This window comes from Bacillus rossius, chromosome 14 (genome assembly GCF_032445375.1).
Source record: "Bacillus rossius redtenbacheri isolate Brsri chromosome 14, Brsri_v3, whole genome shotgun sequence".
NCBI classification, from domain to species: Eukaryota; Metazoa; Arthropoda; class Insecta; order Phasmatodea; family Bacillidae; genus Bacillus; species Bacillus rossius.
Genome location: NC_086341.1, coordinates 18,033,704 through 18,057,735, shown reverse-complemented (window position 1 = coordinate 18,057,735; position 24,032 = coordinate 18,033,704). Strand labels below are relative to the sequence as shown.

General features: G+C 40.4%; 1 protein-coding gene across 2 annotated transcripts in view; it reads left to right on the top strand.

Annotated features, from left to right (window-relative positions):
* The window catches only part of LOC134538689 (RB1-inducible coiled-coil protein 1), a 104,774-nt gene that overhangs the window by 23,657 nt on the left and 57,085 nt on the right, over positions 1-24,032 (top strand). For both annotated transcript variants that reach the window (XM_063380118.1, XM_063380119.1), the window contains exons 6-10: positions 3,081-3,354; positions 6,803-6,973; positions 9,232-9,603; positions 21,442-21,621; positions 23,218-23,385. In XM_063380118.1, coding sequence (XP_063236188.1) covers positions 3,081-3,354; positions 6,803-6,973; positions 9,232-9,603; positions 21,442-21,621; positions 23,218-23,385 — 1,165 coding nt within the window. The remainder of the gene's footprint in view (positions 1-3,080; positions 3,355-6,802; positions 6,974-9,231; positions 9,604-21,441; positions 21,622-23,217; positions 23,386-24,032) is intronic.

The following is a 24,032-nucleotide window of genomic DNA, read 5'->3' as shown; positions in this document are numbered from 1 at the left end:
ACTGTGCACTTCGGCTGTAGCATCTATAGTCAGCACCAAGCGAGACTAGTGGTGCAAACTAGCAATGATTATGAAAATGGTGCATGCGTTTTACCAAGGCACGGATCTCATATTTTGTGCATTCATTAATCTTTGAACTGAATATACCCGTTTGTTATTTTCTTACGATCGGATTGTTTTGTATTTTACGTTTCTCAAATTAAAATTTTATTGAAAATTGTTTAGTTGCTTAAAGTTGTTTGTAAAATAAAACAAACAAGCAAAAAGTTATGATTTTTTTTACAATAGCCTAATTTATTTTATTTTTAATTTAGGCTTGGTGACTTTTCCCCCTCCCTCCAAGAAAGGACTTCATAACATTTTGTAAGGCCACTGTTTCTCATGTCAGCTTTACTTGATTATGGACAGTATTTTACATTACTGGTGGATTTATATATATATATATATATATATATATATATATATATATATATAATTTGAATTCATATCTTTTATTAATATAATGCAATTATTTACGCATATGTATTTATGTTTAATCTGACATTGTGCTGGTATGCTAGATTGGAAAAAAATTGTATTATTGCCATTCCCTTTTCATACACTTTCCCGCATCATACACCATTTTTGTGCCCTCCGTTGAAAAGTGTATGACAGGGGTTCTACTGTACACATTTCCTTCAAAATAAACATTTACAGTGCTGGAAAGAAGGAAAACCGCAAATCTTTATTCTGCTTTAGCAATCTTTAAACTTTTTTTTTCCAGGTTTAATGATTACTTGTTTTCATAATGTCTGACATACGTACGTAATTACCTATAACATACCCGAAATACGACAGCATTAAAAATAATGAATGCCTCACTTGATGTTTATAGCAAAACAAACAAAAATACGTGAAAATGGTTTTATCCCAACTCTACTCACGAGAGAAACTTGTCAAACATGACAGCAATACGCCAGTTTTGCATTAAATAATGCCCAAATTTTCTATGCCATTAATTTTCTTAACTAAAATATAGACACTACTAATATTTTGTCATAATAAGTATTCTGCCGATTTAAAACACCTAAAATATTTTTCTTTATCAAACATCACGAGATGTCCGAAAATCAGTTTCCTTTGGATGCCAACAGGCCATAAGCAAAGCATAAATGATTCCTGTTGATCGGATCACGTATTTCTTTTGTCATATTTTCGGAGATTTAAAGTCAAAATAAATAAATAATAATTATATTGTAAAATTAAATACAAGTTACCGTAATAGCTTTGAAATGTAGAAAAGTATAATATTTACTTTCGGACAGTTAATTTTTTAGTGATTTTGAGTTTAAAGATAAACAAACTTCAGCGTTTTGGAGGTATTGGTAGTTGGTTACACTGTCTAATAGTTTACGGTGCTTGTCGGCTATCTTTAGTGGAATTTATGTGGTATTCTGTAATTCGTTTATATTTTATTTGTCCGTATGGAAAACTCGGGAAAAATAACGTCCGAGTTAAAAGGTGTGTGGAAGTTTTATGAGAAAAATGCTAACCAAACCGCAAAATGCAAACAGTGTCAAAAAATTATTAAAACAAGTTACGGTAGCACATCTGGGTTGATAAGGCACCTAAAACAGCATCCCACATTACAAAGAAAATTCAATACAGAAGAAATTATTTTGAAACATTTTTTAAAAAATAAACATATTTATAGGATACAAAATTGATATGAAGCATATATTTCAATCAATTTTTTCCCGATCCCGTTCCTGTTTCCCACAGGAAAATATTTTCCAGACCGAGAATTTCCAGAATAAAAAAATCCTTTCCCGCACAGCCCTAATATATTTCAATCAATTTTTCCCGATCCCGTTCCCGTTTCCCGCGGGAAAAATATTTTCCCGCCCGAGAATTTCCCGAAAAAAAAAATCCTTTCCCGCACAGCCCTACTTTGTTCCCATTTTCTAATTCTTCGCATGCGAAGCAAGCGGAAATTTTTGCTATGAAATCAGTTGAGACCAATAAAAAAAAAACACATTTACAAACTTTAGAAGATGAAATGAGAGTGTGTGTGTGTGTACAATTCAATCTCAGATCAACAAGCTCAAGTTTCTTGCCAAGACTTGGCAAAATACTGACTGAGCAAAGTTAAGGACGTGGTTTTTGAAACTACATTAGAGTCCCGCTAATCCGAACTAATTGGGACCGAACCCTGGTCGGATTAGCGAAAATTCGGATTAGGCGGAATTTTCTTATATAAATGCCATTTATGGTCTTTATGAGGCGAGGGCTATTTAACATCTGATGTGTCAAATATTAAAGATCAGACAGAAAACACACCTTTATTATTTATCGTATTTAGCATAATATAAATACTTAAATATTTAAGTACTATGTATGTAATCATATTTTTTTCTTTTTATTTGAAGGAGAAATAGATAAATCATAATTTTCTTATGTACATATTAATAAACGTAAGACATTACTTGTAAAAGAACTTGTTTTTCTTTGCTTTTCAAGGTTCATAATTGTTATAAAAATATTTCTTTTTTGTCTTAACCCTGTTCGGATTAGGCGGATTTTCGGATTAGCGGGGTTCGGATTAGCGGGACTTTACTGTATGTGTATTTCATATTAATGTTTAACATAGCTAGAGATGATGGTTATTGGCAGTTTTTGAAATAGATGCTACAAAAACATGCCAATGTGACTTTTTTTTTCCATTCAATAACAAATGCAGAAAATATTTATTTATTTATTTTTTATTTATTCAATCTTTGTTCTGTAGATCCCATATGGAGGTAAGGACTCCGGGATATAAAACACGTCAATTAATACAAGTATATACATATATACGAACAAACTGTACAACCACAAAAACTAAAAATTACAGAGTACTTTTACATTTCAAAAGTAAGAAAGAGATTTAAAAAAAAAAAACTTGGGTACATAATAAATTGTATAAACTGAAGTCTAAAACTAAAATGTACTACCGCCATTGTTATATTTAATTCTGGTGTATTATTTTCTTGTAGCCACAAGAGCGTAGTACTACTACAAAACTTTTGGGTACCTACATGTTATATATTTTTTTTCCGTAGCTTCCACGAAGATTTGGCGATCCTGTCGAAAATACCGGTTCTCCCGGAGCTGCTGGAGGGTGGCTCCCCCGAGCCGGGGGGCTGCGACAGCTCCGAGGCCAGCTGCGGGGGGCCATCCGCGGACCCCGGGGTGTGCAGTGGGGACTCGGGCGTGGAGGAGAGGGCGGCGGGCGGAGGCGGCGGTGTGGTGACGCTCCTGGAGTGGATCACCAACAAGGACAACCAGAGCAGCCTCCACCAGTTCGCCAAGCAGTGCCAGCTCGGCCTGGAGGCGGTGAGTCTCCACCGCCAGTTCGAGGCCGCCGGGGTTTTCGACACTTTCTTCCGAATGGTTCCCGCAACGGGGAAGGTTGATTCGGAACATTTTAACGCACGTGCACCTCTGCCATCTTTCACTGTATGTCATGGACAAACAATGGGATTGAACAAGTAAGATAAGTAAAAATAAACAAGTAAGTTAAGTAAAAATAAGTATGTTTAGTAAATTAATAATTTTCTCACCAAATTTAATTAATCGTAATGAATATTTTTTAGATACCAATAATAACCATACAAAAACTTACAACAATTTTTATTCTTTGCGAAATTCAACCCATAAGGGGTTAAAAAGGTGTAATAATGTTTTAAAGATTAATTATAACTCCGTACATTAAGCTCACAGGAAGCAGGCCAAAATCAGCTGAATTCCAATTTTTAAACACACATACAGCACAGAAAATTGTGTGGATGGAATTAGTCTGAAAAAAAAAATATTACGGCACAGCAAACAGTGGGCTGTCAACTACGACACAGTTGAAACACGAACAGGAAACACAAACGACAACCTTGAACAACAGCGATGCCCAGGCGAACCCAGCAATGAAAATAAAACTGTCATTCTGGACCACACAATGACAACCGCATTGACGTACGGACATCAGCTGATTCTGACTGGCTTTCTGTGTGTTTGTGTATTCAACTTTTCTTGCTCGAATTTCATGGCTTCTTTTTTGATATGCAGTGAAAGTCAGCAAAGGCGTATGTTCGTAAAAATGTTTAAAATCAGATTGCATTTAACGTTTGATCAACATCTAAGTCATCAGAGACGTAGAAGGTTTTATTTTGTTAATTGAGTCCACTCCACTCAACTCGTCTAAGTATAATGAAGTACGTATTTTTAGATAGGCCACATTCTTCGATGGGTTACACGTGATTGGGTAGCCTCTTCGTCTCCTTGTTCATAACTGGCTAAGGGTTGTCAAAAGCATGTCAAGAGTGCTGTAGTTGAATCATCTGTGTGAAGCAAATGTACATATGCTTCAAATCTACAAGATGAATTTGTGAAATAATTGTGTGGCTCTAGTGATAGCTACAGTGGTAGCTGCATTCATGATCAGTATTATGGTAATAAGAGATTCACATTAGTGTTTTTAATAGAGCTGGGCCGATGCCGATCCCCGATGGTAATTATCAGCCTATTTTGTTACCGTATTTACTCGCATATAGGTCACGGCAATTTTACCAGATTTGATGGGGAAAAAATGAAGTGCGACCTATATGTAAAGAAAAAATTTTTTAAATTTTTGAGGAATTTTTTTTTGCAATACAGTAGAATCCCGCCGATGCGACCCCCCTCTGATGCGTCCATTCCGTTTATACAACCGTTTTTTGAGAAACCGTGAAAAATTTGAGCAGAGAAAGTATAAAATTTGAGTAAAATCGGCTGAAAAACAAGTCTGTTACACTTTGTTGGGCGCTATGTGTTCACGTTTATCTTGGCGAGAGCTGGGGGCAGTGTCTAGCCGAGCTAGGCGCATCCACTATCGTACGAAAAGCCGTCTCAGCTGTCATGTTATCTTACCCGCCCGCACGAAAAGCCACTGTGGTAGCTTCTGCGAGAGCATAAGAAACTCGTCCGGCCAGGCTGGCGGATGCGGCGGCTATACGTCATACGTGACGTGACGCTTACCTCTCCCATCCCCTGCTAATTCTTCACGGCTCATCCCTCCCAGAGCCACAAACCATATAAAAACACCCTCCCCCCTTTTCCATTTAACATTTCAACACATTCCCTCCCTTATTTCAACCTTCTGCATGAGAAACTGTTAGCATCCTCCTCCGCTCCCACACCGCGTGTGACAAAAGGCAGGTTGTATAGTCCATTCTCGGTCAAATAAATATTTTTATCGGCTTATACGTCTGTCCTTCACCGTTAATAAATACTTTATAAGTTTAAGTTATTATGATACAATTTCAGGATAGCATTTTTCTTATATCTTTCGTTTAGAGCCGAATGTTTTCTACCTGATCCACACAAGTTTCTTCGCCATGTTTTGAACGAAAATAACAACCAGCCAGCTAGCATAGCCAAACTCGCATGACACAAATTCACTTAGCGCCAAAAAAAAATGGTAAACGTTGGGCGATGTTGCACCTGGATGGCAAACAAGTAGAAAAAGGGAAGGGGAGAAGCAATGGTTTCCCCAGCCACTATCTTATCTGTGTCAGGAACTTTCTCACGCGTCAGACCAATCGCACGTTTAAAACGAAAACCGCTGTAGATATAAAAAATCATAACAGGCCTTTTTTATTCGAAATTAAATTTACTACAACTTTTATTCTGTGCATTTTTTCAATACAAAGCACTGTTTTCGAGTTATAGTCTACAATTAAGACATTTTAAGACGACAGGAATCTAACCTGACTTCAATTTTCTATATTCGGTTATTATGAGTACTTGTTGTTGCAACAATTTATCATGCCATTATCAGCTCTCGTAGTAGCGGAGTTTTACAGTACCCGTTAACTCTTTCGTGCACGGCGCACCGGCCGTTCGCATAACTAAATTACCGGTGCTACCTATATGGGGGGAATCTTAAATACCAAATTCAAGACCTCAAATTATGGGTGCGACCTATATGCGAGTAAATATGGTAATTTTACCGATCATAATGATCGGCAAAACGTAGCAGATTATTTGAGCTGATCATTGGTCTCCTACTGCAAACTTATAACATTGAATAATTACCTATACCTAACAACTTTCCATGTTTGTTTACGGTACTTTTCGGGAAGAAAGTTGAATTTTTTCTTCGAAAAATAATAGGATTTAATAATTTAAAACTAACCACACACGAAAAAAATATACCAATAAAGTAAACAAATAGCGTAAGTTTTATAAACATTGAACAGTTACATACCTAAGTATCAATTTACACTTATATTTACGGTACGTTCGGTAAAATGATTTTCCATTATACTATTTGCAAAGTTATTTCTTATCATTTACGAACCGAAAACTATGTATTTATGTACCATTTACGCTTAATATTACCGCAATGGCGAATGGCGACTGTTGTTTAGGTTGGTTATGTGACGCCAGAGATTCGAGTGATGCGCGTCTCGCGACGGAATTAGTACGGATTAATGGCGCTAGTAGTCTCATGGTTAGAAAAACAACTACCTCTTCGGGAATTCACCTGTTTAGTTTTTTTTCTCGCTAAATATGGCCTGTTGAAAGTTTTGATTAGCGAAATTAATATTCTTATCCTGTTTAGCGAGAAATAGAGCTTGTTTTTTCTTTTGTGTAAAAACCTGGTTGATGGAAGAGTTTTGTTCCCCATTTAGTGGTATTACGTATTCACAAATTAACTTACGATCTGGAATTGTCGAAAGTGTGTCGGCTGGAGTGAGAGAGAGAGAGAGAGAGAGAGAGTGAGCGAGCGTGGTGCCGTGTCCCGCAGTTCAACGAGGAGGTCCTGGAGGCGCGGATGAGAGAGCTGGAGACCGTGCTGGGAGAGGCCGGCCGCACGGAGATGAAGGAGGTCAAGGGGCTGGAGGACCGACTGTACGGGCTGGACCAGCTCATGTGCGAGGCCAAGAAGTTCCTGCAGGAGCAGGGAGACATGGCCCAGGTGGGTGCTGTTTAGTGTGAATGGTGCAGTGCCTGAAGGAAAAGAACAGAACTGTCACGTTGGCCAGCCTGCCTGCCTGGAAGTTGAGGACCTTTCGGTTTTAACAGGTGGTCCGCCTGGCGCCCGGAAGTGACGTGCTTTCTACGGTCGGTTGTTTTTGTGGTTGTTGTTACCTGATGTTAGTAAAAAAAAAACGCGTCATGTCGTTGCAATGCAATCCGAGTAAAAGAGTGCAATCATTGGTGGTGTTTGGAATAATGCGCGCCATATTGTTGGTGAACAAACTGGTGCGGGGCTGCGTTTTGCGAGCAAGGGGCATGATCATGTCATGGATTGCGGTGAAACCGAAGTAACACTCGGGCAGTTTGAATACCTTTTTTTTTTTTAATGTTCTCCTGTGAGAGTTGTAAAGTAGTAGCAATTCCTGGGTGATAATAATTTGAAGAGAAAATTCATGCTCCAGTCTGCATCGACCCAACTATGAAATAATTTTTTTTTTCTCATGGTGGTATGTATTCAGATACTATATTGGCTATTGGCATACCACAGTTCTATGAAGATGGTGGAGAATGTGTTTCCTTTTTTTTATTTATTTTTTTATTTATTTTGAGTATTGCAAAATTTGCCAGAGAAATTTAAATTTTGGTCAGGGAAAAGTTAGAGATATTTTATTACAGATCTGCTGTGGCGCCCTTGTATTTTATGAGCACGGAGTTAGTACACAAGTGCACTATAATCTTATCCCTACCCATAACTGATCAACAAGTGTGTGGAGCGCTTGTGGTCTTGGGGGTGGCCACGTCTACATGTTTACATGGGTAACCAAGTGAAGTAATTTTTTTCTAGATATTGATCCGAGCGTTGATGGTTGGATGCCCAAAAACATTTGCTGAATGTGAAAACCGTTTTAAATGACAGTCTTATGGAAGTAACTGTGTTAAGGGACAAATATTCTAACCTATTTACCCATATATGTTTAGCCGATTTTTAGTGTAAAAAAAATGTACTGTGTTCTATATATGCAAATTTTGGGTTTAAAAAAATTATATATTGTATTGTGTGATTGAATAAGTGAGTAAATAACTCATCTATGAAGGTTTTTAATAAATATAACTCAACGAGTAAGCATAAATTGTTTAATCAAAACATCTCGGCATTTGTGTGAAGTTCCGTATACACCGCAGTTGCCAGTTATTGTACGCGTGCCGTGTCTGCTGCCCGGCCTGTGACGCTGTGGGGCGAGGGAGAGGAAAGGAGAGGAAAAATCTAAAAAAATAAACCAGCCAGAGGCTGAGGGACCTCCAGTGAAGTAGTGAAGGCAGATAGGTATGTGGTGCTGCTATCCATACGCAGGGGCGACCCTAATGGTGAAAATGTTAGAATTTTTTTTGGTCCAAAATTAAGGGTGCGGCCCTTCTGCAGGTAAATCGGTAATTAATACTTTCTAAACATCAACAGACGTGATCAGTCACTTTTTCTGCAATATCCGCGAGGTTGAGCAAGTGACAGCATTCCTGACTCCGTGCTCGTGATGTTGTGTTCAGTAGCGTAGCCAGGATTTGTGTTGGGGGGGGGGGGGGTTAAGAAGCATGGTCTCCCCCTCCCCCTATTAAAGCGGGGGGTCCAGGGGTCCTCCCCCGAAAAAATTTGGATTTTAAGGTGTAAAATAGTTTTATTTGAGCAGTTTTCGGTACTTTACTTTAAATATTGTAATGGTAAAAATATTATTAATTTTTTTAATAAAAAATTGAGTGATGAAGTAAGAAATTAACTAAAGATATTTTAATCAATCCAAGTGCCTTGTCCACGTTCACCGAAAATCATAAATCATGCTCGTAACTCGACAATACAATAAAAAAAAAATGAATAAAAATTTTGGGTTTTCGGCAGAACTGGCCTATTCCTGGAAACAATTAGCTTTAGCTTGAAGAGTTAGCCAGTCACCACCTGCTTATGATTACCGCGCTGGTTATATACAGAAGGTGTAAGATATTTGAAAACTTGGGACCCGTGACGGCGTCACAGCCTTAATAGCTCCTGCTCGCGAGACAGGGGTAGGGGAACGGAAGGAGAATCGGTAGGGCTCGCTTACTCTTCCTGTCCAGTGCAGTGGCCGGTGATGGCAGTAAGACACACCCGGGCTTTTAGCTAACCTGCTTTCAGATAAAATAAAATAGAGCCTTCGGGGGGGGTTAGAAATTCTAAAACCCCCCTCCTGACCCGGTGCTAGAAGGGGTGTGGTGCGGTGTCGCTCGCAGTCGTTCAGCCAGAACCAGACGCGGGCCAACAACCTGGGCGACCCGTCCATCCTGCCCGACCTGTGCAAGTCGCACCGCCACTACGTGCAGATGATGCACGCCAACCACCGCCACCTGCTGGACATCCGGGGGAGATGCGCCCGCGCCAAGGAGGAGCTCTGCCTCAACCTGCACCTGCGGCTCAAGTGGGTGGCCTACGTGGAGAGCAGCCTGTTCGAGGCCGGAGGCCGGCTGGTCATGTACCACGACGGCCTGCGCAGGCTGCGGCACAGCCTGGAGGCCGCGCGCCAGGTGCACCGCGCGCCGCAGGCGTACGCCGCGGCCGTCGGCGAGGTGGTGCGGCGCCGCGCCTTCTCCCGGGCCTTCCTGCTGGTGAGCCGTGATCCGTGATCCGTCCCCCCTCGTCGAGCGTCAGCCTCCGGTCAGACATCCTCATGATGTAGTTCAATGTATCGGAGACCCAAACTCTACTAGGTTCGCCATTACCTGTTCCAATACCTTGTCGAGTATCATTCACTAATCTTTAAATCAAGTCGTGTGAGACATTGTCATATTATTCAAGGTATTAGAGACCCAAACTCTACAAACTCTACTAGGTTTGCCATTACCTGTTCCGATCCCTCGTCGAGTATCATTCACTAATCTTTAAATCAAGTCGTGTGAGACGTCATATTATTCAAGGTATCGGAGACCCAAACTCTACAAATAATTGAAATAGGCATCTAAAAATTGGCATTGCATGTCGAGCTAGGTTGGCCATTTCCTGTTCCGATACCTTGTCGAGCATCATTCACTAATCTTTAAATCAAATTATGTGAAACATTATCATATTATTTAAGGTATGGTAGACCCAAACTCTACAATGAATTGAAATAGGCATTTAAAAATGACATGCCTGCCTATAAACAGCAGTTTAAAAAAAAAAGGGTTTAACGTGTTCATAACTGTAAGTACAATATGGAATACAGTGTAAACTCTTTATAACGTCACTCGATTTAACGTCAAACTCCTTAAAACGTCGAAATTGCTTGACTTTGGTTGGTTTACCTTGTTTTCTATACTATACAATAATATACTCCATATAGCGTCACTGTTGGATTTGTAAATAGTGCTTACCCTAGATTTATGTTAACTAATTCAAGTGTTGGACGCTTCAAAATTCAAATATGGCGCCATTTCGCTGCCATTAACTCAAGCGATCCTGGTGGCCATCAGGAAAGACTCAGTGGTTCGTCTGGTACCGGCGTCATCGGACGTCCGGCTATCGTTTTTGACTTTCATGTTATCTGGTAACAGTTTCAGTACGAAACATTTGGTCCTCCGGGCCGGATCAATCCGCTAACCGCGATTACTGAGCTATCGGGCTCAGTTCTAGTTACGTGGAGAGATTCGGAGTGTTTGTTTGCGTCGTTCATTGTACCGAGTCTCCTTTGTCCGTCGTTGCCCCGCCATAAAAACGTGAACGGGTTATCATCTTAATGTGCTATTAGCTTCCAGTGGAAGGGAAGATAACAACTGAGTGCGTAAGGGAAGATAAGAACTGAGTGCGTAAGGGAAGATAAAAATTGCCTTTATCACACTGACGGTGTTGGTGCTGACGAAGCCTTTTGTGTCGTGCCGCACTATTATTTCTTATCTTTCCACGGTAACCAGATACTGATAATGACCGGTCTGCTATAAGATTGCGTGTTTTCTAAGACTGGCGGTGAAAATGACTTTGAATTATTAAGTAGACCGTTAACATAGATTTTGCCAAGTCTTTGTTCGGCATTACTACACATATCGATACAAAATCGATTCGCAGGACATTGAAAATCGATTATTTAAACACTACTCGGTTTAGAATCGATTTTAGTTATAAAATCGATTTTATAAACACCACTCGGTTCAGAATCGATTTTTTGCTGAAAAATCGTTTACATTTAAATTTTTAGTTGGTGCTTCCATTTTTGACTGAGTGTACTTAAGTAGAATAAACACAACCATGACTGACAGTGTTTCAGCTCTGGAGCGACGTCTGGAGCGTGCCGAAAACCGATTACAGCGTGCCGCGGATCTGGCCAAAAGGGTTACTACAGACACTTCCAAGCAGTCATTATTCTTTGCAACCTGTCGGGACTTATCTCAGCTTCGTAATGGGTTTGAAGATGACCATTTGGCTTATGAATTGGCATGCAAGGAGCAAGTTGATTTTGATGACACAAGGCATACAAGTAGGCTAAATCACTTCGACGATCTTTATTATGAAGTTAATGCAATCTGGGACACATTAGTGCAGGATTCTAAGAACCGGAACAAGGAAACACGTAATCAATGTGCAGCTGGGTCGTCACCCCGTCTGCCAGCTATTGATTTACCCCACTTTCAGGGTAATCCAACAGAATGGCTCAGCTTCTCAAATCTGTTTGAGGCTCTAGTTGTAGACAACAGAAGTCTCACCAATGTAGAGAGACTATCTTACCTAAAGTCATCTTTGTCTGGTGACGCGTTGGCAGTAATTCAGGCATTACCCTTGACTGATTCGAACTATAGTATTGCTTGGGAACTACTGTCTAAGAGGTACAGTAACAAGCGCTTGATTGTTTCATTGCACATTGAAGCAATTATGCAAATACCATCTGTGTCATTAGAGGCCCCAGCATCAGTGAATAAGATGATGTCTCTTCTGGCAGAGCACATTGCGGCATTACGAGTGCTGGATGTCAATGTTGAAAAATGGGACCCGCTGTTGCTGCATATCATTGAAGCTAAGCTGGATAAGGTTTTGCGTAACCAGTGGGAGCTGTTTATTAATGACAAGGGAGCAGAGTTACCCAAGCTTACCGAGTTTTTGTTATTTTTAGAGGGTTATCGCCGTGCAGCTGAGTCACAGCTAGTGACGTCTGGGAAAACCTTTAAGAGCAAGTCGTCTATTTATTCTAAGCCAGCTTCTAGATATGTGCAACATCAGTCATTCGCAGGAAACACTGTTTCCAAGTCAGTGAAGTGTGTCATATGCAGTGGACCTCACGAAATCTACCAGTGCCCCAAGTTCCTTGAGTCATCTCCAAAGGAAAGGTATCAGATGGTGAGGTCAGGAAACCTCTGTTTGAACTGCTTACGAACGTCTCATCATGCAAGTGCATGCCTTTCGTCTTCTCATTGTCGGTCTTGTGACTCTCGACATCACACACTACTTCATTTTAGTGACATGCGACCACAGTCACCAGACCATGATGGTGTGAATGCGTTGTGTGCTTCATCTCCTGGACAATATTTGGCTGCATCCGAACTGCATAATCAAGATAGTCCATCTACGATTTTGCTGTCCACTGCACTCATAGAAATTCCAGTCAGCTCTGGCAGGACTCACACAGTTCGAGCACTCTTGGACTCTGCCAGCCAATCCAGCTTCATGACAGAAGGTTGTGTGAAGAGGCTAGGCTTAATACGTCGAAAGGCAGCTCTGCCAGTCTACGGTGTTTCCCAGGTACCAGTGCATGTCGCTAGGGGAGTAGTTGACTGTTTAGTGAAACCAGTTGGTGAGGAGGGTCCGCGATTGTCACTCACTGCCTTCATTTTGCCTAAGATCACTGGCTCACTGCCTACAACACAACTGAACCCTCATTCATGGGATCATCTTTCCCATTTGCAACTAGCTGACCCTCACTATGCACAGCCTGGGCCTATTGATGTGCTAATTGGGGCAGATCTGTTTCCCTATGTGCTGAGCGGACGCACACTAAGTCTCAGTACCCAGGTCCCTGTAGCGATTGACACTGTCTTTGGATGGGTAGTGATGGGGAGAGTACCCACATCTGCAGTATCGCTCAGTTGTGTATCACTTCATTCTATTACACCAACACTTGACGACACAGTTCGGCAGTTTTGGGAGGTGGAAGAGGTTATTGTACCCCCAAAGCCTTCCTCTGAGGACATTCGATGTGAACAGATCTTTCTCGAGACTTGCAGAAGAGATGAGAATGGTAGATATAGTGTGGCCTTACCTTTCAAGGAGCCTTCACCTCATTTTGAGGAATCACGTGTTCAAGCACTAAAACGTTTTCACTACCTTGAACGCAAGATGAACAAAAACCCTCATTTTAAGGCATCCTATGTAGAATTTATGTCAGATTACATTGACCAGGGTCATATGTCAATGGTTCAAGAACCCCAGTTGACTACACCGTCGTTTTATATTCCGCATCACGGAGTTTTGAAACCAGACAGTAGTACAACAAAGTTACGTGTGGTCTTTGATGCATCGGCCAAGGACAGCAAAGGAACTTCTCTGAATGATCAATTACTTACGGGACCCAAACTGCAGAGAGACATAGCTGACATTCTTCTCTCATTTCGAGATCATGCAGTTGCAGTTACTGCTGACATACGACAGATGTACCGTCAGATTCTAGTTCAAGAGGAATTCCGCGACTGTCAACGAATTCTGTGGCGACCATCTGATGATGATCCAGTTTGTGAGTACAGGCTCAACACTGTTACCTATGGCGTGTCATCTGCACCCTACCTTGCTATCCGCACACTCCATCAACTGGCTGCAGATGAGAAAGATAGATTCCCTCGGGCATCATCAGTCCTCCTAAAAGACACGTATGTTGATGATGTTGTAACTGGAGCACCCAATGCACGTGAGGCTATCTCATTGCAAAGAGAGTTAATTGACCTCCTCAAGGCTGGTGGTTTTCAGTTGCGAAAATTTGCCAGTAATGATTTATCTCTGCTCTCTTGGCTTTCCGAAGACTTGGTGCAGGGCAGCAAGGCTCTCCCCTTGGACAACACTTGTGGACTTCCCACCGTCAAAATATTGGGTCTGCAGTGGCAATCTGAAGTGGATGCATTCGCTTACAATGTTCAACCTACTTCCTCGACAGCTACGAAGCGGAGCATACTGTCCGACTTGGCGCGAATATTTGACCCTCTAGGTTGGCTGTCACCTGTGGTCCTGCTTGCAAAATGCCTCATTCAGCACTTGTGGATTCGATGCATAGATTGGGATGACCCTCCTCCTGCCGACATCCTTGCAACGTGGCAGCGGTTCCAGCGAGAGCTTCCTAGTCTGGCTAGCATCACTATTTCAAGATTTGTCCCAGTGACCCAAAGAGAACTCTTACTAGAGATCCATGGATTCTCTGATAGTTCGGAGCAAGGTTATGCGGCAGTTGTTTATCTCAGAGCCACTTCACCTGATGGCTCAGTATCTGTATACCTTCTGGTTGGAAGGTCAAAGGTAGCCCCAATTAAAAGAGTGTCATTGCCTCGCCTGGAACTCTGTGGTGCTTTGCTGCTTGCTCGCACAATGCATAGAATCTTGCAAAATTATGGACCTCATGTGAACCTAGACCAAATATTTGCCTGGACAGACTCTACAGTTGTCCTCCACTGGATCCGTGGATCACCTCATAAATGGAAAACTTTTGTTGCAAATCGTGTCGGCCAAATCCATGACCTTGTCCCAGCAAAGCACTGGAATCATGTGTTGTCAGACAGCAACCCGGCTGATTGTGCCTCTAGGGGCTTGTTTCCAAGTGAGATAGCTGACCACTCGCTGTGGTGGACCGGTCCATCATGGCTGTATAAGCCACCAGAGGAATGGCCACAACTCACCGGCTTGATGGACAGCATGGACGAAACAGTGATGGAACAACGGATCTTTACCTTGCATAGTGTCAACCCTCTGGCAGACACTACGCTGCTGGAAAGGTTCTCATCTTTAAGCAAGGTCAAACGCATTACGGCCTATTGTCTCCGCTTTGTGCAACGTTTGCGCTTCAAGAAACTTCCCCCCCGTAGTCCACCAGATGCTAATGAGCTTAAAGATGCCATGATGGTATGGGTTCGTTTAGCCCAGGCTTCAGCATTCGCATCTGATATCAAAGCTCTGCAAGCTAACCAACCATATCGGGGTCCACTCTTCAAGCTGTCTCCCTTCTTGGATCCTGCTGGCATTCTCAGGGTGGGCGGACGTTTGGAACTATCAGACTTGGCTTACAACCAACGACATCCAATTCTACTGCCCAAACACCACAGATTGACAGACCTTGTAATTGACCACCTTCACATCCATCTGATGCACTGTGGTCCCACCATACTACAGTCTGCTGTGCAACGTGACTTCTGGATTGTAGGTGCTCGGGGCCTCATTCGTCAACGGCTGAAGAAGTGTACTTTATGCTTTCGAGTTCGCCCTGTGCCTCGAAACCCACCCATGGGTAATCTTCCAGTCGATCGTGTCACACAAGCCAAGCCATTTCTCAAGACAGGAGTCGACTATGCTGGACCCTTTAAAATCACCATGTCCCGACTGCGGAAGGCCCGCATCCAGGATGCCTACTTGTGCCTGTTTGTATGCTTTGCCACCAAGGCAATCCACTTGGAGCTGGCCTCTGATCTGACGACAGATGCTTTCATAGCTGCCTTTCGCCGTTTCTTGTCTCGTCGGGGGCGATGCTCTGACCTTCACAGCGATTGCGGGACTAACTTTGTCGGTGCCAGTCGCTTGTTGACTGGACTAAGAGCCTTCATGTCAAGCAAGGATACACATGACTCCTTTGCTCAGTCGCTGGTTGAACACCAAGTTACCTGGCATTTCAATCCCCCATCAGCACCACATTTTGGAGGCCTGTGGGAGGCAGGTGTAAAGTCTGTGAAGTCTCTCCTCATAAAGAGTGTAGGTGCTCAGGTACTCACTTATGAAGAATTATACACTCTCATGACACAAGTGGAGGCCATTCTCAACTCACGGCCTCTGTGTGCTCTCTCAAATAATCCAAACGACATGGCTGCTCTGACACCCAGTCATTTTCTAGTCTTGGGGCCTCCTGCACTAGTGCCCGAACCAGATTTGTCCCACCTCAAGCTAAATCGTTTGTCTCGATGGCAACTCATCCAGCAAGCGCATCAGTCATTCTGGAAGCGCTGGCACCAGGATTATCTACAACAGCTGCAGCAACGACCCAAGAGCCTAACTGACCAAGACATCCTCAGTGTTGGCACCTTGGTTCTCATCAAAGATCCGAATCTACCACCATTGTGCTGGAAGTTAGGCCGTATTGTGAAGACTTTTCCTGGCTCAGATGGTGTCGTGAGAGTGGCTGAGGTGAAGACCCAACAAGGCACCTTTCTACGGCCTGTGGTGAAGCTGTGCCCGTTGCCCGCCCAATAAATGTTTAAAATATGCATTTTGGTGGGCGGTATGTTGGATTTGTAAATAGTGCTTACCCTAGATTTATGTTAACTAATTCAAGTGTTGGACGCTTCAAAATTCAAATATGGCGCCATTTCGCTGCCATTAACTCAAGCGATCCTGGTGGCCATCAGGAAAGACTCAGTGGTTCGTCTGGTACCGGCGTCATCGGACGTCCGGCTATCGTTTTTGACTTTCATGTTATCTGGTAACAGTTTCAGTACGAAACAGTCACGCTCACTCTATTTAACGTCAACAATACTGCATTATAAACCATTAAGCAGTACTTTCTAAGTTGCCGAAGTTGATCAGAACTGCAGCTGTGTACGTTCTTTTGTTGTATTATCGAGCACGTGTTTACTTTGACTGACGTACTGAAGTTTCTTAGAAATTTTGTCTTTTGTTTTTGTATGATGAACTTGCACATGTTTACCTCCGTCACTAGACTTTTGTCAAGTTGTTACACGTTATCATTTTCACAGTTGCTTACAGACTTTCCAACTGTAAACATTTCGAGTAAACGAAAATCTTTGTGTACTGACGAAAAAGTTTTATTGAGCACTTGATGCAGCAAAACTATTAGAAAAGTACTTTTTATATAATCAAGGTGATCCGGCAGTATCTCAAGATATCAGTAAAATACATAAGAAATACAATTAAAATATTGGAGCAGCAAATAACATCAGACGAAGATAACAGACTATACGCAATAAGTAGAGCCAAGATTATATGGTTTTATGCAAAATCGCGAATTTTCACGCGAAATTCATCCCAAACCGCGAAAAATGCGAAATGTTTTCTAACCCCAAATAAACACCTCAATGTTGATTTAAATCGTTAACTACCGACTATTGGTTGATTGACAAAAATTCCGTATCTGTTTGTAGAAGAAATGGTCGTCATCCAACTGCAGTGTGGTGGTTATTTAATACGTTAATTATTCATCTTAAAAAATTACAATATATCACAAAAATTGACGATTTCACGAACAAAAAAAAGATCGTTATCGGAGTTAGGTTAGGGTTTTTAAAACTCATCTAGCCACTAGAGATCACGCAATATTAACAACTGACGATCGTAAACTAAAATTAACAAGTTAACAAACACAACAACGTGAAAAATCTCAGCGCCTTGTTTGCTGTATCCTTTGAAAAATACACGTGAACAAAAACTGCATTCATTAAATAAATACGTATGAAAATAAAATGAAAGCGAATATTGATATTTAATGATCACTTGATATTTAATGAAATTTCACTGTAACGCAATTTTGTGTGCTTGTTGAATAAGCAGTTTACCGTCAAGCCTTCATTTTCATTTCACACTTCACAGGCGAGAGAGCCAAAATCGTTAACATAATCGAAGTTTTCAGATCGCTAATGAAAAAGCACCATATTGCAAGGATTTATTTATTTTACGATCATTAAATATTTTAAATAACGCTTACCTACCCAACCCTTCCGGAAAATAAATAAAAACATTTATTTCACTGACCTGACATAACCTAACCTTTTACTTCGGGTATAAGGCTCTCTCGCCTGTAAAAAGTAGGCTTCCCGCGGTTTATTTTTTCGCTACAACTTCAGTAAATACTAGTTTTTGGTACCTCCGGGCTTTGTTTACAAATGACGTGCATAAATGAAAGCTAAATTTCTTAATCATGCCGAAAAATAAAGCTACTGCGGCATCACGTGCTGACGAGTTTAAGAATGAGGGATTATATGTCAGTGACGGAAAAATACTTTTCTGTAAATATTGTAATTGCCGTTTGGAGCATGAACGTAAGGACACGGTAAACAAGCACATAATTAGCGACAAACATGTAAAAGCTAAACGATCCCCATGCACTTTGAAACGACAGCTTTCTATCCCAGAAGCAGGAGTGGCGCAAATATGCGCAAAAAAACAAAAGGAAGATTTTGTTCTCGAAACTGTTGAAGCCTTTGTAGCTGCAGGTATTCCTCTTGAGAAACTTGACAACAGCAAGTTGACTGCATGGATGCAGAAGCATGTAAGTGGTGCTGGTGATTTTCCAACAGCGGATTGGATGAGGAAAAAGTACATTCCCCTACTTAGAGAGAAAAAAGAAGTGGAAATCAAGCAGCAGCTCTTGGGGCAAGATGTGGTCATACTCGCAGATGAAACCACTGACAAGAGTAATAATTGTGTTTTCAACATCTTGTTTAAAATTCTGAAACCAGGTGCTGAACAAGACGTTATCTTAGGGGCTTCTTGTGTCCTTGATGCAGCAAATGCTGTTTGTTGTTCTCGGGCAGTGATTGATGTTTGCTCCAAATATGAAGTCAAGGAAGAAAACATAATTGCGTATGTTACAGATAGTGCCAGGTACATGACAAAATCTGCTGGCACCCTTGAAGGTGTATTTGGTGACCACATGTACCACATACAATGTTGGGCCCATAAAGTAAACATTGTTGGGCAGATCTGGCAAAACAACTTGGAAGAACTGAACCTCTTCGTTTGTAAGGTAAAGATGGCCTTTCTTAACACCAGAAAGAGGAGGCATGCATACCTTCAATTTCTTCTCCAGAAACATGGAGAAAACAAGGCTCTGGTCAAGTTATTCCCCATGCCAGTTGTTACACGTTGGAACACATGGTTTGAATCTGTATCATACCTCGCACTCCATCTGCACGACATTGTGGAATTCTTTGAGCAGCTTAGCGAAGATAACTCTGGTGTTAAATATATCAAGGGACTCCAGAAGGAAGAGTTACAATGTCTTGAGGCCACTCTTACATTTGTGGCTCAAAACTGTAACACCTTTGTAGAGCTAATTAATTTTCTTGAAGGAACAAAGTATCCTACTGCTCATCAGTTGTGCACAAAATTGAGTAAACTGCAAACTACTCTTGATGTCTTGGCTAAGGGAATATTTCCTGAAAATGTTGAAGACATTTTGGCTGAAATGAAAACTGTCAACTCTGCAGCCCTTAAAGAGCAGTTCAAGAACACAGCTAAACTCAGTCTTATAAAACTGATTGATCTGGTGAACACTGATCCATCTCGTCAACTATTTCTGGGAATCAGCGCTCTAATGAATCCTCAAAATGTAGGAAACATTCGTGTGGAGGAAAAAGAATTCCAGAAACATATTGGGAACCTACCTTTCCTTTGCAAGGTGCAGAAGACCTCTGTAGCAACAGGCTACATAACACTCCAAAACCTGGTTTCCCAAGAGCAGAAGAAACCGCATGTGAACTACATAGACATGGTGGACATACTATGTAAAATGAAAGCGGATTATCCTGAATTTGCCGCTGCTGCTTTAAAGTTAATATGGATACCTGCAACGAATGTGGACTCAGAAAGATCTTTTTCTAAGTATTCTGTAGTTGTAAGTGACAGAAGAAGATCTCTAAAACCAGAGAATGCTGAACTGCTGACAATGGTGGCTTTTTCCTGAGCTTAATTATATTGCATTTATAGAACAAAAGTTTAACTGTAGTTTATATTTTAATTAATTTAGACTCTCTCCTGAACTCAGGAACAGTACTTACCTGCATAAGAATACTGAATATTTTAGTTGTTAATTTTTTATGTACTCTCAACATAGTATTGTTTAATATGCATATTTTAAGTCTCTAACCACGAATTATTGAAGCATTTGATCAAGGCAGCTCTGCTAGGTGTGTACATGTTATTACATGTGTTTTAATTTTTTATGACGTTAAAGACGAAATCCACAATTCTTAATGACGAAAAGTCCTTTTTCATAACACCATAAAATCTTGGCTCTAGCAATAAGTGTTGTTATTTGTATGAATATTAATGTTCGTGTGTAAAATGTGTACTATATTAGTAAATACATATTATGGAATAGTAAAATGATATCTTTTGTTTATCTCCATTTTAACGACCACTCTCTATAACGCCGAAAAATGCTCAGTCCGTTAAGTGTCGTTATATAGAGTTTACACTGTAATTGCATAACTAGTAAGGTTTTCAATAAATTTTACTAGTAAGAGAATTGTAATTTTTTCGCCCTACTAACAGGTTTAAAAACCAGCAAGCATAAAAAGATATTTTGGAACTCGACTTAGTGTCGTAACCCCTGGGGGATTCCCCCCCACCAACTCTTCTGTCCACCCCATGCCCTTCCTCTTCTCTACAGCCCTGCTTGAGGCAAAGGAACTTGAAAAGTTTTTCTTTATATTTTCTTTACCTGACTGTAAGTTGGCCTAATTTTCTTTTCAGGGTATCCATTGAAATGTTAGACAGCACTGCTTATGTTAAGCCAAATTTTTAAAATAGGTGGAAAAGGTTGGTGAGGGGGTGGGGGGTTTATATTCTTTAAAATAAGATGCTTGAAAATCTATTTTTAGTCTTAATTAATTTCTAAAGCTGAAAAATATTTGATAAAAGTTGCCACTAACGAAAGAAGGTAGCTTCCTTATTGTACTTATTCGTATGATTACATATGTCCTAATAAAGTCGATTCGTCTATACCTTGGATAAAGATTTTTTTCTGATTAATCATGTTTTTTTTCCCTTTAGATTAGCATCAGTTTTATTCAGTTGATTGTTTTGCTGATAAAGCAAAATTTCAATTTAACAGGATACATGTTCGATTAAATAGGAAGGCGTTTCATGTAGTTCATGAGGGTGTTGATAAATTTACTTTGGGGTTCTGGTGTAGCTGAAATTATTATTACTACAAGCTGTCTGTTGTTTGTAATTGCAATATTAAATTAGATTGTAGATCATGAACTTTTGTGGCTAGAGTCACAAACTACTTCTTGGCTGTTGGGTTGAGGCCACATCTGTGCCTGACGTTTTGGCATGCCTTGTTGCGTTCTTTTTCAAGGAAATTGACACCAGGCGTACCATCAGTTATACATACAACCCATAACAGAGTAGTTGAATTAAAATGGTTTCGTATCTGACTGCGTGGATCGGAAGGAGTTTTAATGGACATTACCTTAGAGAGCAATTCCTGTTAATGTGGGAGTCACGAGTGGAATTGGAATCGACCTTACATTGTTGTCGACTCCTGCCGTTTGCAGTGGGCCAACGACTTGTCGTCCCAGTTGCTGGCTGTCCACAACGAGGAGGTGGCTAGGCGGACAGAGTTCAAGACCCGCTTCGAAGGCCACTTCCTTAACTCTCTCTTCCCTGGGATGGAAGATCTGCCACCTCCATTCGCCACTCAAGCGCCCGCTCCGTTCGACTCAAGGTTACCAAAGGTAAAGGCTTCTCGATGCTTCTGTGTTAGTACCGTGTTTTTATCGCATAATCGTCACACTTTTTATGCTAGAATCAAGGGAGCGATTTTCATATGAGAAAATAATTTTTGTTGAGGTTAAGTTTTTCATTAAAAACCTAACATATTGCATGGAAAGTACATTTAATTAAAAAGCATAGTGTATAAAAGTTCGCCAAACAATTAAAATTAAGTAGTTAAGCAACAAAAATATATTTTGTTCAACTTTGAATAGAAAAACCAAAACTGTGACCTGAACTTAAGCTGCAACTAACACATTTCACACTGACCACAAAAGAGTGCTGGCTATCTAATTTAATTTACTTGACATGAGACAAAGCGCACATGCAGTCGTCGATCTATCGATATCCAACTACGTGCGTGCTCTCTATACGGGTATCAACGTAACCAAACATGAATGATGCCAACTAGCGCTAGCTACATTTTTGTACATGCTACTCATTGGCGACAAATAGATAAAGGTTATAATGTTTGAAAACATCTTTAAAAGAAAATTTACACATCAAACAACTTTGAATTTTTGTTAATTAAATAATTATGCGGTAATATCCTAACGAATAACGAATTCAAACATTCAGATTCATTGTTTAATATGGGAAAAGAAGTTTATGGACAAAATATTACATGGGAAAAATAACTTGTGGAGAAAATGGCTGGACCGAAACATTTGACCATATTGGACTGGAAATCTTATTGTGCAGGTACTTCTTAAACTATTTGTACAATAATTTTACCCATTATAATTGCAACACCGCCTGATCGTAACTTTAAAACCGATTGCTGTTGCGGAGTGCTTTTTCCTGTGATCTTTGGCAAGGTCATGTTTACTACAAACACAAAATGCTCAGAATCTAAAGTGAAACCAAAAACATCATGCAATATTTATGCAAGAGTTTTTTTCTTAAATATTGACGCCCTTAAATAAATGTGCGATGATAATGTGACTATGCAATTAAACTGGGTAGAGTGAAAGGTCTTCAGTTGGTCATTCTATGGTTCTGAGTCTTGCTATCCAGCACCATTCAAGCAGCCCAGATTTACATGGTTTCTGATGGATTCAAACTGTTGGCCTTGGTCGCCAGGGGGCATTTCTGTGCTGCCGGCATATTTATATCCTGTTGGATTTTAGTACAGCAATTCCTGTTTGTCAGCGGGTTATATTTCATGGGTACATTTTGGTAATCGTCTTTGAAGAAGACGGAATTCTCATCTCTATTTTCTTTTTCTTTTGAGCAGCTTATTAAAACTTGTTTTGAGTACCACAATATGTGTAATATAGTATTCTCAAAGGCCATCATATTATAACTTTCAATAATTACCAAAATCATGAATAGAAATTTGATAGAAACTTGATGGTCATAAGTTCTTTTTTAAAAAGTTTGGTGTGAAGCTTTTTTGGTTATGGTCATAATGTAAGTGGTGTGAGGCTTATTCTAGGGCGAATTTTCGAAGTGTAGATATGCTACTAAATAAAAACTAACATACAGTACAATGTTAGTGTTTCAAACCTGCTTTAGGCATAGTTTCCACTGCTATCATGCTCGTTTGTTGTTTGCAGCTCACAATGGAAGATTTTGAAAATTTGAAGCAAGAACTTCCCAAACTTTCCTTTTCTTTAACCCAGTCCGACATTGAGTCCATCACGCAGTTCTTCCTTCTCAGGTCGTTCACTGGAACATTGAAACTCGAAGAGAAGGAGCAAGTGAAGGAACTGGAAGATCAGTTGGTAAGCAATGTTTCTGAATGGTAGAAAAAGTTTTTTTCACTGAGCGGAGTAATTGTTAATAAATATAGTGCAATGGCACAGTGTATTCATGAACTGAAGACTACTTATAATATGCAGGTCTGTGCAATTATACATTTTTCAGTTTGAATCAAACATTAAATATGTAGTGTCAGATATAAAAATCAAATTTGAATAGCAAGAGTAGGGAAAAATAAAGAAAAAAATCTTAATATTTTAAAAGACATAAAACTTGAACACGGCTCATGCAGATGCAATGAATGTTAGATGTTTTAAGGGTTATAGATGAAAAAAAAAAACTGTAAAAAATTTATTCTTTCCAATTTTTTAGGGATCTTTTTGCAGTGTATGCAAACTGCTTATTGTTTCCTTCTTTTTAACTTATAAAAAATATGCAGATTGTCTCGTCGTCTGAACTTTAACCATTCTTAGGTTAACTGGACACATGTAGAAATAAAATGTGGCTAAGGACCCAAAAAATGGTGAGCAGCAAAATTTTCAACAAACATGGTGATGAAAAACGGGCAAAGAGCATAGGAAAGGTGGAATTACAACGGCGCGTTGCCTCTATCTGTCGTTCATGTGACCTGCAGCCAACCAGATAGCCCAAAAAATTATATCTGTCTGTC